A 12,485-nucleotide genomic window follows, 5' to 3' on the forward strand; every position below is an offset into this window, starting at 1 on the left:
AGTTTGAGCATCATCCACACACAGTAAATCTGAAGCTATATGACTGGTCTTCATTATGAATGCCCAAGAAACCTAATAGGCATAAGAGAGGAAGGATCTGAAAAGTGAAAAACACTTCACAACGCAAAACTGAAGGAAGGTACCGCAAATGTTATACGCCCCATACATTAGATATTTTCCTTTTTCATTGCACATCTTGACTCCGGAACACTCCATGCAAAAGAATAACAATATACATCAAAAGACCCACCTACACATTGAGTGTTTACCAAAACAAGCTTCCTGCTTTGGATGACTTCCTCATCACCTTCCTAATGAAGGCCAATTTCCAAAATAAAATTCATATGAAGCTTTTGGAAACAGTTAACAGAAGTAACTTCCCAGGTGGCTCAGACAGTAAAGAATCCGCCTTCAATGCAGGAAACCTGGGTTCCATCCCTGGGTTTCCAGGATCCCCTGGAACAGGGGCTGGCATACGACTCCAGTATGGTTGCCTGGAGAATCCCATGGACAGTGGAGTCTGGCAGGCTATAGTCCATGAGGTGGCACAGAATTGGACACGGCTGAAGCAACTTAGCATGGATGCAGGACAGATGTTTACTCACTATGGTAAATTCGTGTGTTTAGTGTGTGTGTTTGTGTGTCTGTGTGTGTTAGTCGCCTCGTAACAGCCGACTCTCTGTGATCCCATTGACTGTAGCCCAGCAGACTCCTCTGTCCATGGAATCCTCCACGCAAGAATACTAGAGTGGGTTGCCATGCCCTTCTCCAGGGGATCTTCCTGCCAGGCATCGAACCTGCATCTCTTGCATCTCCTGCATTGGCAGGCAGGTTTTTTCCCACTAGCACCACCTGGGAAGCCCATTTGTCTTACAATGAATCAAAAAACGCTTAGTGAGGCCACCAAAATCTCTGATCACTGCATCATCCTTGCTTCCCCCGTGTCTCAATGCCTTTTACTTGAAAATTAGTGTAGGGATGATGCCACCAGTTACTCCTCCTTTTTCCTCCTTTTATCTCCCTTACCATCTTTAATGGGCTTTGTTAACACTTGTCAGTTTAGCCCACCACCCAAGGTTACAGTTACATGGTAACCAGTTTTACTACATGCCTAATCTTATAAATCTTATTTTTAAAGGGAGTGCAACAATCAAAATCTGTTTTGAATTTTGCAAAATTCAATAGATTTATACAAAAAATAGACTGAGTTTGAACTGATACAGCTAAATCACAAGTGTGTAGTTAAATTTTTACCAGGGCGATAATACAATAGAAAGAAAAAATTAATCAATCCATCTTGGTAATTGTTAGCAGCTATGAACAAAAATATATTGATGTAGTAATAACTACAGACAGGTTATTAAAATTATCTTAGAAACCAAATAACATATGGTGTTTCCTTGTCCCCTATTAATGTTCGATTGTATGAAAATAGCAACAGTGCAGATATGATTTAGAGTTGACCCCTACTACACTTGACCCATAATAATACACACTAGGTATGCAAATAGCAAGTAGAGTGCTACCCTCTAAAAGGTGCACACTTGGAACTGATTTCACTTTTGAGCAAGTGTTACTAGGCTCTTGCCTGTTTCCATGCTATAAGCTAGTAAGACTAGTAAGAGGGTGGCAACTTATGGGTACAGGTCTTAAGCAGTCCCAAAGTTTTCTCTTCCTAAAGTTGATTGATCTTGGTGGGGAATCAAACCTTGGAACTTTGGCCTTGAGAATACCATATGTCAAAGCAACCATGGAGTTGGTGTAAATCAGAAATGAATATATAGTCAGAACCACATTGAGTTTGTCATTAAACTGTCTATAAACAGTGGTCCAATAGCAAATACCCACGGAATATTCTGCATGAGTCATGTCCTGGCTTATCCATACTCAGTCTCACCAATCGATTCTACAACACAGGGTTCAGGAGAGAGAAGAGACACACTCCAAGTGCATGTAGTTTGGTACACAAGGCAAAGGCCCTGCTGCACACTCCCAGACTCCCAGAAGCCAAAGCCAGATGACGTGGTTGAATGGCATCACCAACTCCATGGATGTGAATTTGAACAAGACCCAGGTGTTGGTGATGGACAGGAAAGCCTGGTGTGCAGTCCATGGGGTCACAAAGAGTAGGACAGGACTGAATGGCTGAACTGAAATGGAGTGTTTCCTCCTTCCAAATGTACTGCGGACACTCCATAAGAAGCATAGTGAAACCCTGATGACCAGCATTGGGTACTCTATACCAATTCCAAGAAAAAGTATGAGAGGACTGAGACTTTGTGCATTATCTTCATACTCTATCCTCAGTACTCAAGAGAGTGCCTGACACAAACAGCAGCTCAATAAGTACTGAAACAAGCGAACACTAACAGGATTGTAATCATGATAGTTGGCTTAGAAACACTGCGTAAAGAAGATACTATTAAGAGAAGTCAGGCTGTATATTAAGACCAGTGGAAGCAAGTTGTGCCTTTGAAACTGGCAAGGCAATGCAATCATTTCCCCTCAGTCTTGCACAACAGGTTACAACTTCATCCATTTTAATAGGCCCCATTCTCCGATATTAAGACTTGGTCATCAATATAAAGTTTGCAGGCCTCCACTTAGGAAGCTGACATTTGCATATTCTATCCCACAGGTGTCAAGTTGCAATGAATCTAATTTTTCAATTTTCTCTTTGGGTGGATATATACAATTCAAAGAGTTGTAAGGGTAACATGTAGTTTACCATTGGGGCTTTAGATTTACTTCTAACACCTGCTGCTTAAAAGTCTGTAGAACTGAACTTTTATATGATTTTTTTTTAAAAAAAAAAAAACATTGAAGCAATTTCGGTACTAGCTTTTTCGCAAAGAGCACACATACTTCAGGTTTTCTCTTAATATGTGTATAAGAGCATGTAGGGGTGTAATTTTGTTTATTTCAGAACTTCTCTTTCTTGAATCACAAGCAAGCATGTGTCTGAAGTAAACAAACAAAATGGGCATGTGCATTTCTTTTCAAGAAACTAATAGGATTTAGGATCAGTTATCACCAGGCCTTGCCAGTTTGTACTAATGTGTTAACATGTACACAGAGATAAGTTCCAGGTGATAGAAGGAGCTTTAGCTGCATTCTCACTACAGCCTAGACTCTGCTTTTATGCTTCTTATTTTAGTTGGGGAAAATCCAACCAGTACTTCTGGGTGTGCAAGGCTGTGGAGAATGACAGCCAAACTCTGTGTGAATCAGTCTGCGTGGCTGTGAAGGAATTGTGGACTGAATTGAAGTTTTCCACTAAATATTTTCTTTGCAATTTCTCCATTGAATTTATCCTAAGAATAATATATACTTTTTGATCTATATAAGGATTTTCTTCGAAATATCCAAGGAAGCATATTTTCAGCCAGTCTCTATGATAAATGGCTTGATGTTATTGATCAAGGCGAGGAGGAAGACAAAATAACCGCAACCCAGAGGTAATGATGCCATAATTACTCAACTCTGAGAAAATATAACCAACATACTCTTAGGAATATATTAGCTTATAGTTTACAGCTGTGTCCTCTAAAATAATGATCAGTATCACGGGGTTTCACTTGATCATGCCCATGGAAGCTAGTTTGAAGAGAGATGCATGCCTTACTGGTGACACTGTAATTGGTGTTTTTCTCCTAATCTCATTATCATGGACTGCTTGACCATTTTACACCTTCTGAATACATGAAACTGTTGGAGATGAAATCCACTGGTCTAAATTGAGATGATAAAGAACCAATCCGCCAGTGGTATGATCTTAAATACAAACACATAACTAACCAGAGTAGGTCTTACCTGGTTCAGGAATTAAATTCAGTGAAACATTTTTGTATGCATTCATGCCTGGAACTGTGAGAATGGACTGTGTACATGGTATAAAAAGAAGTACTTTGTTCTCTGTATTTCCACTTACTAAGCAAAATGACTCGCTTTATTTATAAGTGTTTTCTCTGTCCTTAGGCTTCTAGACCAGCTGCCGAGAGCCAATGTAGTTTTTCTGCGATATCTTTTTGCAGTTTTATACAATATTGAGCAACATTCCTCATCCAATCAGATGACAGCTTATAATTTATCAGTGTGTATAACGCCAAGCATGCTTTGTCTGTCTAATTCTGGCAGCTCAGAAAACTTCACCAAACAGGTAATGAGATCTCTCATTTTTATGCCTTGCGGAGCAGAGTCCCCATCTTGAACCTGAAGTCTGTAGTATTAACTCTGATGAACCAGTTTTTAAGTGCACATTTTAATTACACTGCTTTGGAGTGGCAGAGTCCTACTCTGGTTGGGCATGGGAAGGTGTATTATAACTGAGAACAGTTGACTCACTTCCCCTTTGCCATCCAAGAGACTAAACGATAGAGAGGTAAGAGTAGGATGATATGATAGAAAAGAACCTGGCTTTGGAATCAGAGAGCCAAGGTTCAACTCTCAGCCTAATCACTGAGGGTGTACAAGCCTCCAAACTATGATTTCATCATTACACAATGATGACACCCAATACATCTGGTCACTTTCGGCACATCTTAGCGGCCTGGGCAATATGAGCACCTGAGGCTCCACACATACTGGCCGCACTCTGCCACCGGTGGGTCATTCAGGAAAATACTTGGCTTCTATTGTGTCTCTGCCTGAGGATGAGGAAGCTAGTAAATATTTCAGAACATCCTAAGAGAGCCACAACATGCCTAATAAGATCACAGCTCTTCTCCAAGCTCCCCCGGACAGCAAGTGTGAGGCAAGGGAATGTGGTAAGACAGACAGACATGTTTTCTCTCCAGATGCTTTCTTCCTTCACAAAGCCCCCCGGCCAACACAGAAACCTCTGCTACCCAAGTTTCAGATATTTCTTCACTGAAGTGAAATTCACAATTGGTGTTGTATTTGATACTGTATAAATTTTAATAATATGAGATATAAAAAATCTATCTCAATAAAACTAGAAACAAATTTATTAAAAATAAATAAAACTTAATAAGAGAATATATATTTTTGTCCCAAAAATCCTATGCGGGATACTTAATAATCATCCTAGTTTTAAGCATGTTAACCATCATTACAAAATTTTAGCTATTAAAGCAGGGTACATAATAAAACTTTAGCACACTGACTAAAAGAATTTTAAAATTTGAGCCCAAACTACTCTTAAAAGTATCAGTTATGTCTTAGAAAAAGCTGATGTATATATATTTATATATTTTTTAATCAAGTCTGATTTTTTCTCAGATTTCTTTTGCATTTTTGGTTAGAGCCAAGATTCATGGATGAAATGTGATTTACTATTACACCATATGTAGAGTAATACCCCATTTTTTGCCCCTTCGTGTTACAGATTTCTTTCATACAATTTCTCATTGAAAACTGTCTCAAGATATTTGGAGAAGATATCACTTGTCTCTTTGGAGAGACGTCAGTGAGTTCTGATAACAGTGATATCACTGATATTACCGATAACAGTGAGAAGGTTGCAGGTATGTGAATAATGTAACTGGCTTTGATGCCAAAGACAGCAAGGCTGCCAGGGGTCAATGGGAGATCCTAGAGCCCAAAGCACATTCTAAGGGCAGTAATTTCCATCTGCTCCAAGACATGGGAAGATTCCCACTTGTGAGATCAAAGCAAGGATAAGACTGTTCTGCTTTCAAGAAGCAACTAGTACAGCTTTAGGAGACATCACGATTCATTGAGTTCAGTTCAGCTGCTCAGTCGTGTCCAACTCTTTGCTACCCCAAGGACTACAGTGACCCCAAGTCCTTGGGGTCGAGGACGGCAGCACGCCAGGCCTCCCTGTCCATCACCAACTCCCAGAGCTTACTCAAACTCACGTCCTTTGAATTGGTGATGCCGTCCAACCATCTCATCCTCTCTCGTCCCCTTGTCCTCCTGCCTTCAATCTTTCCCAGCATCAGGGTCTTTTCCAATGAGTCAGTTCTTCACATCAGGTGACCAAAGCATTGGAGTTTTAGCTTCAGCATCAGTTAGATTGCTGTGTTTGGGGTGGCCTTTCTGTATTCTGGCAGCTTGTGGTTCTTTTTTATTGTGGAGATTCCTCACTCTGTGTGGGATTGTATGAGTGGCTTGTCAAGGTTTCCTGCTTAGGGAAGCCTGCGTCCCTGTTCTGGTGGGTGGAGCTGGACTTCTCTCCAGAGTGCAATGAAGTTTCCAGTAGTGAGTTTTGAGATGTCTATGGGTTTGCTGTGAATTTGGGCAGCCTGTATATTGAAGCTCAGGGTTATGTTCCTGGGTTGTTGGAGAATTTGTGTTGTAAGTCGTGCTCTGGAACTTGTTGGCTCTTGGGTGGTGCTTGGTTTCAGTGTAGGTATGGAGGCTTTTGGATGAGGTCTTGTCCATTAATGTTCCCTGGAGTCAGGAGTTCTCTGGTGTTCTCAGGTTTTGAACTTAAGCCTCCTGTCTCTGGTTTTCCGTCTTATTCTTAGAGTAGCCTCAAGACTTCTCTATCTGTACAGCACCGATGATAAAACATCTAGGTTAATGATGAAAAGCTTCTCCACTGTGAGGGACACCCTGAGAGTTTCACCAAGTTAGATGTTGAAGAGAATAAGGAGGAGGGAGATAGAGTTGACCAGGAGAAGAAGAGGGGGAATCAAAAGGGGAGAGAGCAAGCTAGCCAGTAATCAATTCGCTATGTGCTCTCCACAGTCTGGGCCCCTCAGAGAGGCTCATGCACTTACCCAGAGAAGAGAAGCAAGAAGCAGAGAGAGGTGACCAGGATAAGAAAAGAGGGAATCAAAAGGAGAGAGACAGATCCAGCCAGTAATCAGTTCCCAAAATGTTCTCCATAGCCCGGAATACACAAAGAGATTCACAGAGTGGGTAGGGAAGAAAAGGGTGAGGGAGGAGATAGAGGCGACCTGGTGGAGAAAAAGGAGAGTCAAAAGGGGGAGAGCACAATCAAGGCAGTGATCAAACTCCCAAGTAAAAATGGGTAGTGAAGATTGGGTTCTTAAACGTACAAAATTGACAACAAATACCAAAAAGCAAATATTAAAAGTGTACAGTAAAGGTTAGAGTCTCCCAAATACAGTATTAGAAAAACAAAACAAAGTCACAAAAAATAACAAAACATATATATGAAGTTTGCAGGTAATAGTAGGTTATAAAAATTAAAATTAAAGAAGTAATAGAGGACTTAAAAATTAAAAAAAATATTTTTTTAATGATAATACTAAAAATATATCTAGGAATTTCTCTTCGGTTGTTGTGGGCAGTGTGGGGTTAGTTCAGTTTCAGATAGTTCCGTGATCCAGCTTATAGTTCTCAAGATCTATAGGCTCCTTCCAATGTAGTCAGTGCTAATTACAAGGTTTTAATCTGTTGCACCTGTCTTATCCAGAGCGGTTCCCTCTGTTTATTTTAACTTCTTCTATTTGCTGGTGTCTAATTTCCGCCCTGACTCATGGGGGTGAAGGTGGTCACTTATTTAGGCTCCCTTATTCATTGGTGCTGTGGGGACGGAGGAGCACTGCAAACAAATATCCCTGGCATGTGCTCACAGTGTCCTGGCCGCACTGGGTTTGCCCCCGCTCACGGTGTGTATCCTTTCCCAGTCTACACTGCTCAGGCTCCAGGTTGCTCTGCCTGCAACTGTCTGAGGCAGGCCCTGGGTTGCGTGCACTTCCCAGGTCTAAGCCGTTCAGGTTCAGGTTCAGGTTCTCAGGTACTCCACAAAGGCACAGACTCAGTCGGACCTGCGTTTTGTGCCCTTCCCATGTCCGAGCAGCTCAGGCGACCAGGTGCTTAGCGACCCCCAGGTGTGTTGTGTCTTATCACCTCCCCCATCCCAGCCGCTTGATTTGCTGGGTGGCAGCAGGCCTGCCTGTCTCAGGTGGGCCGTGTGTCTCTTCTGGGGAGCTGGTCTCTGGCTGCGACCGTCCCAGCAGATGTCAACCGCCCAGAATCCCAACAAGTCTTGGTTAGCAAATGGGAGCCTGCTTGCAGTTTTGTAGAGGATGCCTCTCTGGGGCTGAGATTGCCCCTTTCAGGCTCTGGCTGCCCCCGCCTGCCTCCCTGTCTCTGGTGGGAGATGAGTCAGTGCACAGCCAGCTAGCTCTGCTCTGGTATTCTCTCAGTCCTCTGCTCTGTGAGTGGGCCAGGAAGTGCCTTAGATTAGGGCTTTTCACAGGACAGTTTTTTTTTTTTTTCTCTCTCGCTGGCTATCCCACAATTTGGGTTGCTATCTCACATTAGCTCCCTCAGATTGCCCTCAGGGCACTCAGGCCTGGCCCTTACCCTAAGCAATGCAGCCCGCACCTCCATGTTCAGGCCCCCAGTTTGCTGGTGGCAACTGTGAGTGTCTGGACTAGTTCCCTGCTGGAAGTTGATGTTAGGCATGCAATCTGTGGGGTTTCTTTCTTTCTTTCTTTTTCCTCCCCGTTATGTTACCCTCTGAGATTCCAAAACTCCCCACTGACCTGCCAATGAGAGTGTTTCCTAGTGTTGGGAAACTTCTCCTCTTTTAAGACTACCGTCCCAGGACAGATCTCTGTCCCTACCTCATTTGTCTCTCTTTTTCTCTTTTATATTTTGTCCCACCGCCTTTTAAAGACAATGGGCTGCCTTTCTGGGTGCCTGATGTGCTCTGGCAGCATTCAGAAATTGTTTTGTGGAATTTGCTCAGCATTCAATGTTCTTTTGATGAATTTGTGAGGAGAAAGTCGTCTTTCTGTTCTATTCCTCCACCACCTTAGGACTGCCTCTGAGACGTGAACTCTGGATTCTACCTCCACAGCAAGCTCTCTTTCCATTCTGCTTCAGACCTAGGTTGCAAATGGAACTGGACTGAATGTTTATATGTCTGTTTGTTTTTAAGTCTTTCCTCTTGCAATCATCCCTACTACCATTCCAGTATTGTCCCATTGACATTTCTTTCTCTGAAGAAAATGTCTTACTAATTTAGCAAGTACGGGGGCCAGAATAGAATTTCTACTTAATGTATTTGTATTCCTATAATAGTTATTCTATACCCACAAAGTTACACAATTTCATTTTTTAACATTCAAACCCTAATTTGAGCATGAGGAAAAACACTAACCTAAATCTTGCCAGGATTGTTTAAGAAAGATGAGGTTGTAAAGTTAACCTGTTTCACAGTCCCTGGCAACCCACTCCAGTATTAATATCCAGGAAGACCAACGGACAGGAGCCTGACAGGCTATAGTCCATGGGGTCTCAAGAGGTGGACACGACTGATAAATTGAGCACCATACTTTTCGTGGATATAGTATACAGTTTTATTGGTCACAGAGCCCACAAGAACTCTAACACCAACCAATGTACATTACGAAAGCTCCATCTAGGCCTGAAAATAAAAGCGTAGGCCTTAATGTCTATTTTGCTTTCCATCTATGCTTATAGGCTAGCTGGCCATATAGCTTTGTACCAACTGATAGAGCTTTCTTCCTAAGAGTATTTTTATTAAAGCTGAACAATGAATGAATACATTTAAAATACATGAATACCTGTGGGTAGTTTAGAAATAAAAGAATCAGGTTAAGAGTAGGGAAACCAGGGTGCATAAAGCAACTCAACCCATATAAACATGTATCTTTTCACGTTTGTACATATTAATTAGGAGAATCTGTTCCTGAATTTAAGAATGCATTTGCTTTCTTCATTATCTCCTTTTAAAATGATGGTAGTATGAATGTCAGGGCAGAAATAGCCTAAGGCAAAGTGATGGCATTCCTTCAGGAATGCACACCTTCTGGAGGCTACACAGTCAAATGGAGAATGGGGGTGCGGTCTGCTTAGGGGGAGGCGACTGATGTCTAGGCTGCCTTAGGCCTTCTGAAGGAGGGAAATTACCTTTACTAAGGCTGCTATGTGCCATGTCTTGTGCTGGGTAGTACATTATGTTATGTAGTCCAGTCAGGTGTAAGTAGCATCATTTATGTTACATTTGAGCAAACTGAGGCTCAAAGAGTTTTAGGTAACTCATCCAATTAAGAGGCAGAATAGGAGCCTTCTGGTTCTCTCACCCAGCACAAGTGGTTCACTCATTTGAATGGACATGGTGACGCACTCACTATGTCTCCGAAAGACAAGTGAATGGGCATTTTAAAAGATTTGGTTAAATTCTTCTGTTTATTTTTCTACAACTGGGCTCCTCTAATTGACTTCTTTAGCTGGTTATTTAAGGAAATATTAAGCAGGTTTATTGAGGAAATATCAGGAAAACATTCATAGCTGGGCACGAGACACTTTGAACTCAATTCTTCACTGCTGATCACTCTTTTTTGAAAAATATTCCTTTGACAGGGGCTGTTGGTAGTTAAAATTCATCTTTGGGTTAGCTGAGTAAAGTGTCACACACACAAAAAATGGCCCCCTGTAATCCTACCATATGGTCTGCAATTAATGACTACTTCTCAAGGACCCTGAGGGCAGGAAGTCGTTCTTGGAGCTGACTGAGGTGTGTGGCCTCCCAGAGGAGAGGTCCAGAGGCTGACAAGCACTGTCAGGTAGGATGTCTCATGAAAGGCGATTCTTTTCAAGGGAGAAAATTGTGCATGACTGGGTACTCAGAAAACCAAACAGGTAACTGAACAGAGGAAGGAAACTTCCTACAAATGCTGCTTGATTTGAATATTAAAGAATTTTGGCCTTTAAAATGAGATCTGAAACCAGAATCCACTGATAATACTCAACATTAGGAAACCTGTATAACTATAGGTTAAGTGCCTCATGACACAGGGCAAAGGGAATAGAGAGCACTGTCTGGGGAATACTGTCACAGGGAGAATCTACCCTGAGTCTGACCACGCCTCTAGGTTTAACTACTGGTTTGCAGAATATGGGCAAGAAGAACATGTTAACACCACAAGGATGCAATTAGCCTGCTTCAGAATGAGGGGAATGCTATGTAACAAATGGTTCGGTTTCTCTCTTTCAGCCTCTGCCATGAACATGCTGCTGAATGTAAGTGGTGGAAATCAGGCTAAATAAGCTAAACTACTACTAGTGAAAATCTCTCTTCTACATTAGTTTCAGACAAGAAGACAGTTAGGAAGAGTTCTCTCAAAAACTGGGCCTTTGGCTGTATCTCCAGGACCTGCAAGGAGAACCAACACCCATGTCTACCACCCACAAAGACAAAACAGCTCTTTGGAGCTCCTCTTGAGGATGTATGTGATAATGACACCCTGCCCACCCCAATTCTGGTAGGTCTTATTTTGGTTTCTGTAACCTTCCTGAGAAGGGGAGTGCTGAGAGACCAAGTGTTCTCTTCCAAATCTACTCCCAAATGAAGAAGTCTGGCTTTGTCCGATAAGATTCATAACATTACTTCAAAGAATAAGATCTGATTTAGGTACTGCAGAGTCAGAAGGCAAGTACAAGATGAAAAGATACTCTCCTCCATTCCGCTGATTTCAACAAAGACCCATCTATACCAGCTCAGACCAGTTAACATGGACCCTGTAAGTTAAGGCAGTTAGAGAAGGCGAGGTTGAGAAAAAGAATGAGAGCAGTCTTTTACAGATCACCTTTATGAGGCAAGAAGGGGCATCAGTCAGATTAGTGAGCTGCTGCCCTTACCCAAGAAAGAGGAAGTATATAGAGGCACGTATGTGGAAAGCTCCTGTCTTAAGGGGGCCTGTTCTTCTGCAAGGTTGTTCAGAGTAGTTATCTCTTAAACAGCTGCGGCAAGGAATTGTGGAGATCAGCCAGAGGCTGGGACAGGCTGGGAGCTGGGCAAAATCAACCCAATGTCCATTTTTCCTTCGGGTGACAGAGTGCTTGTTTTGCATAGAATGGTGGGGAGGTCCTGGAGGCGAGTTTTAACTCCAGGCTATTTTGACCGCGTAGCTTTCCTTCAGACTCTGTGTGTAAGAATCTCTGCGAGTCCACCTCATCCTCATATGTCTCCTTCTCCTCTCCTCAAGTCTCCTTCAGCTGAGTCTCCCCCTTATGATGCAAAATGTCTCACACGGATTTGATAGGGAACTCAAGTGTTTAAGCAGAAAGTACGCATCCTCTGGCAAAGATGAATCATTTGCTCCTGACAGAAGGTGTCAAAAGAGAGTCACAGAGTTCGGACTGTGCTATATCAAATTAGTGTACTGAACTGTAAGCATTAACTCTTGTTCACTGTCCACTATCTCTCCAAGCACTACACTAGATGCAGGGAATTTTATGGTATATATGAAGGAATTTATCATACTAGCTACGTGCTAGCTACTACCCCAGACCTTGCATCTTTCACAGAAAATTTAGGAGGTAGCCATGACTATCATCACCCCCACTTCATAAATGAAAAACAAAAGAGCCTCACCCAAGTATGTGCTATGCCCAAAGTCACACAGTGGATGACTGGCATAACAGATTCCACATTCCTTGGAAAACCTGGCTCCAATATCTCTTATGTCTCTAAATCTGCAGACAGCAGAGGACATGAAAATACAGGAAAAGGGAACTGAAAGGCTGATGAGACAGGAATGTCATCGGAGGAA

At 42.3% G+C, this 12,485-nt stretch overlaps 2 protein-coding genes across 3 annotated transcripts in view; both read left to right on the forward strand.

The window, feature by feature from the left end:
• The window catches only part of LOC133250030 (uncharacterized), a 123,384-nt gene that overhangs the window by 109,833 nt on the left and 1,066 nt on the right, over window positions 1-12,485 (forward strand). The window lies entirely within an intron of this gene.
• On the forward strand, window positions 2-11,540 carry LOC133249215 (rho GTPase-activating protein 20-like). 2 transcript variants are annotated; one of them, XR_009736873.1, is made up of 6 exons: window positions 2-609; window positions 3,349-3,458; window positions 3,979-4,159; window positions 5,348-5,486; window positions 10,294-10,496; window positions 11,020-11,105. XR_009736873.1 is itself a non-coding variant. In XM_061419291.1 (5 exons), exons 1-5 carry the CDS (start codon window positions 583-585, stop codon window positions 11,280-11,282), a joined length of 720 nt encoding a protein of 239 aa, XP_061275275.1. In that variant the 5' UTR covers window positions 2-582; the 3' UTR covers window positions 11,283-11,540. The 2 variants fall into 2 exon arrangements, 1 of the variants encoding a protein (XP_061275275.1); XM_061419291.1 differs by lacking the exon at window positions 10,294-10,496 and having other exon boundaries at window positions 11,020-11,540.

Source organism: Bos javanicus, chromosome 6 (genome assembly GCF_032452875.1).
Source record: "Bos javanicus breed banteng chromosome 6, ARS-OSU_banteng_1.0, whole genome shotgun sequence".
Taxonomy (NCBI): Eukaryota; Metazoa; Chordata; class Mammalia; order Artiodactyla; family Bovidae; genus Bos; species Bos javanicus.

Bases quoted from the DNA above. Each gene is read 5' to 3' on its own strand.
- LOC133249215 (XM_061419291.1), top strand. From the start codon at position 583: ATGCAGGACAGATGTTTACTCACTATG. The intron at 3,459-3,978 runs GTAATGATGCCA...CTCTGTCCTTAG, and splicing joins AAAATAACCGCAACCCAGAG to GCTTCTAGACCAGCTGCCGA. The intron at 4,160-5,347 runs GTAATGAGATCT...TTCGTGTTACAG, and splicing joins CAGAAAACTTCACCAAACAG to ATTTCTTTCATACAATTTCT.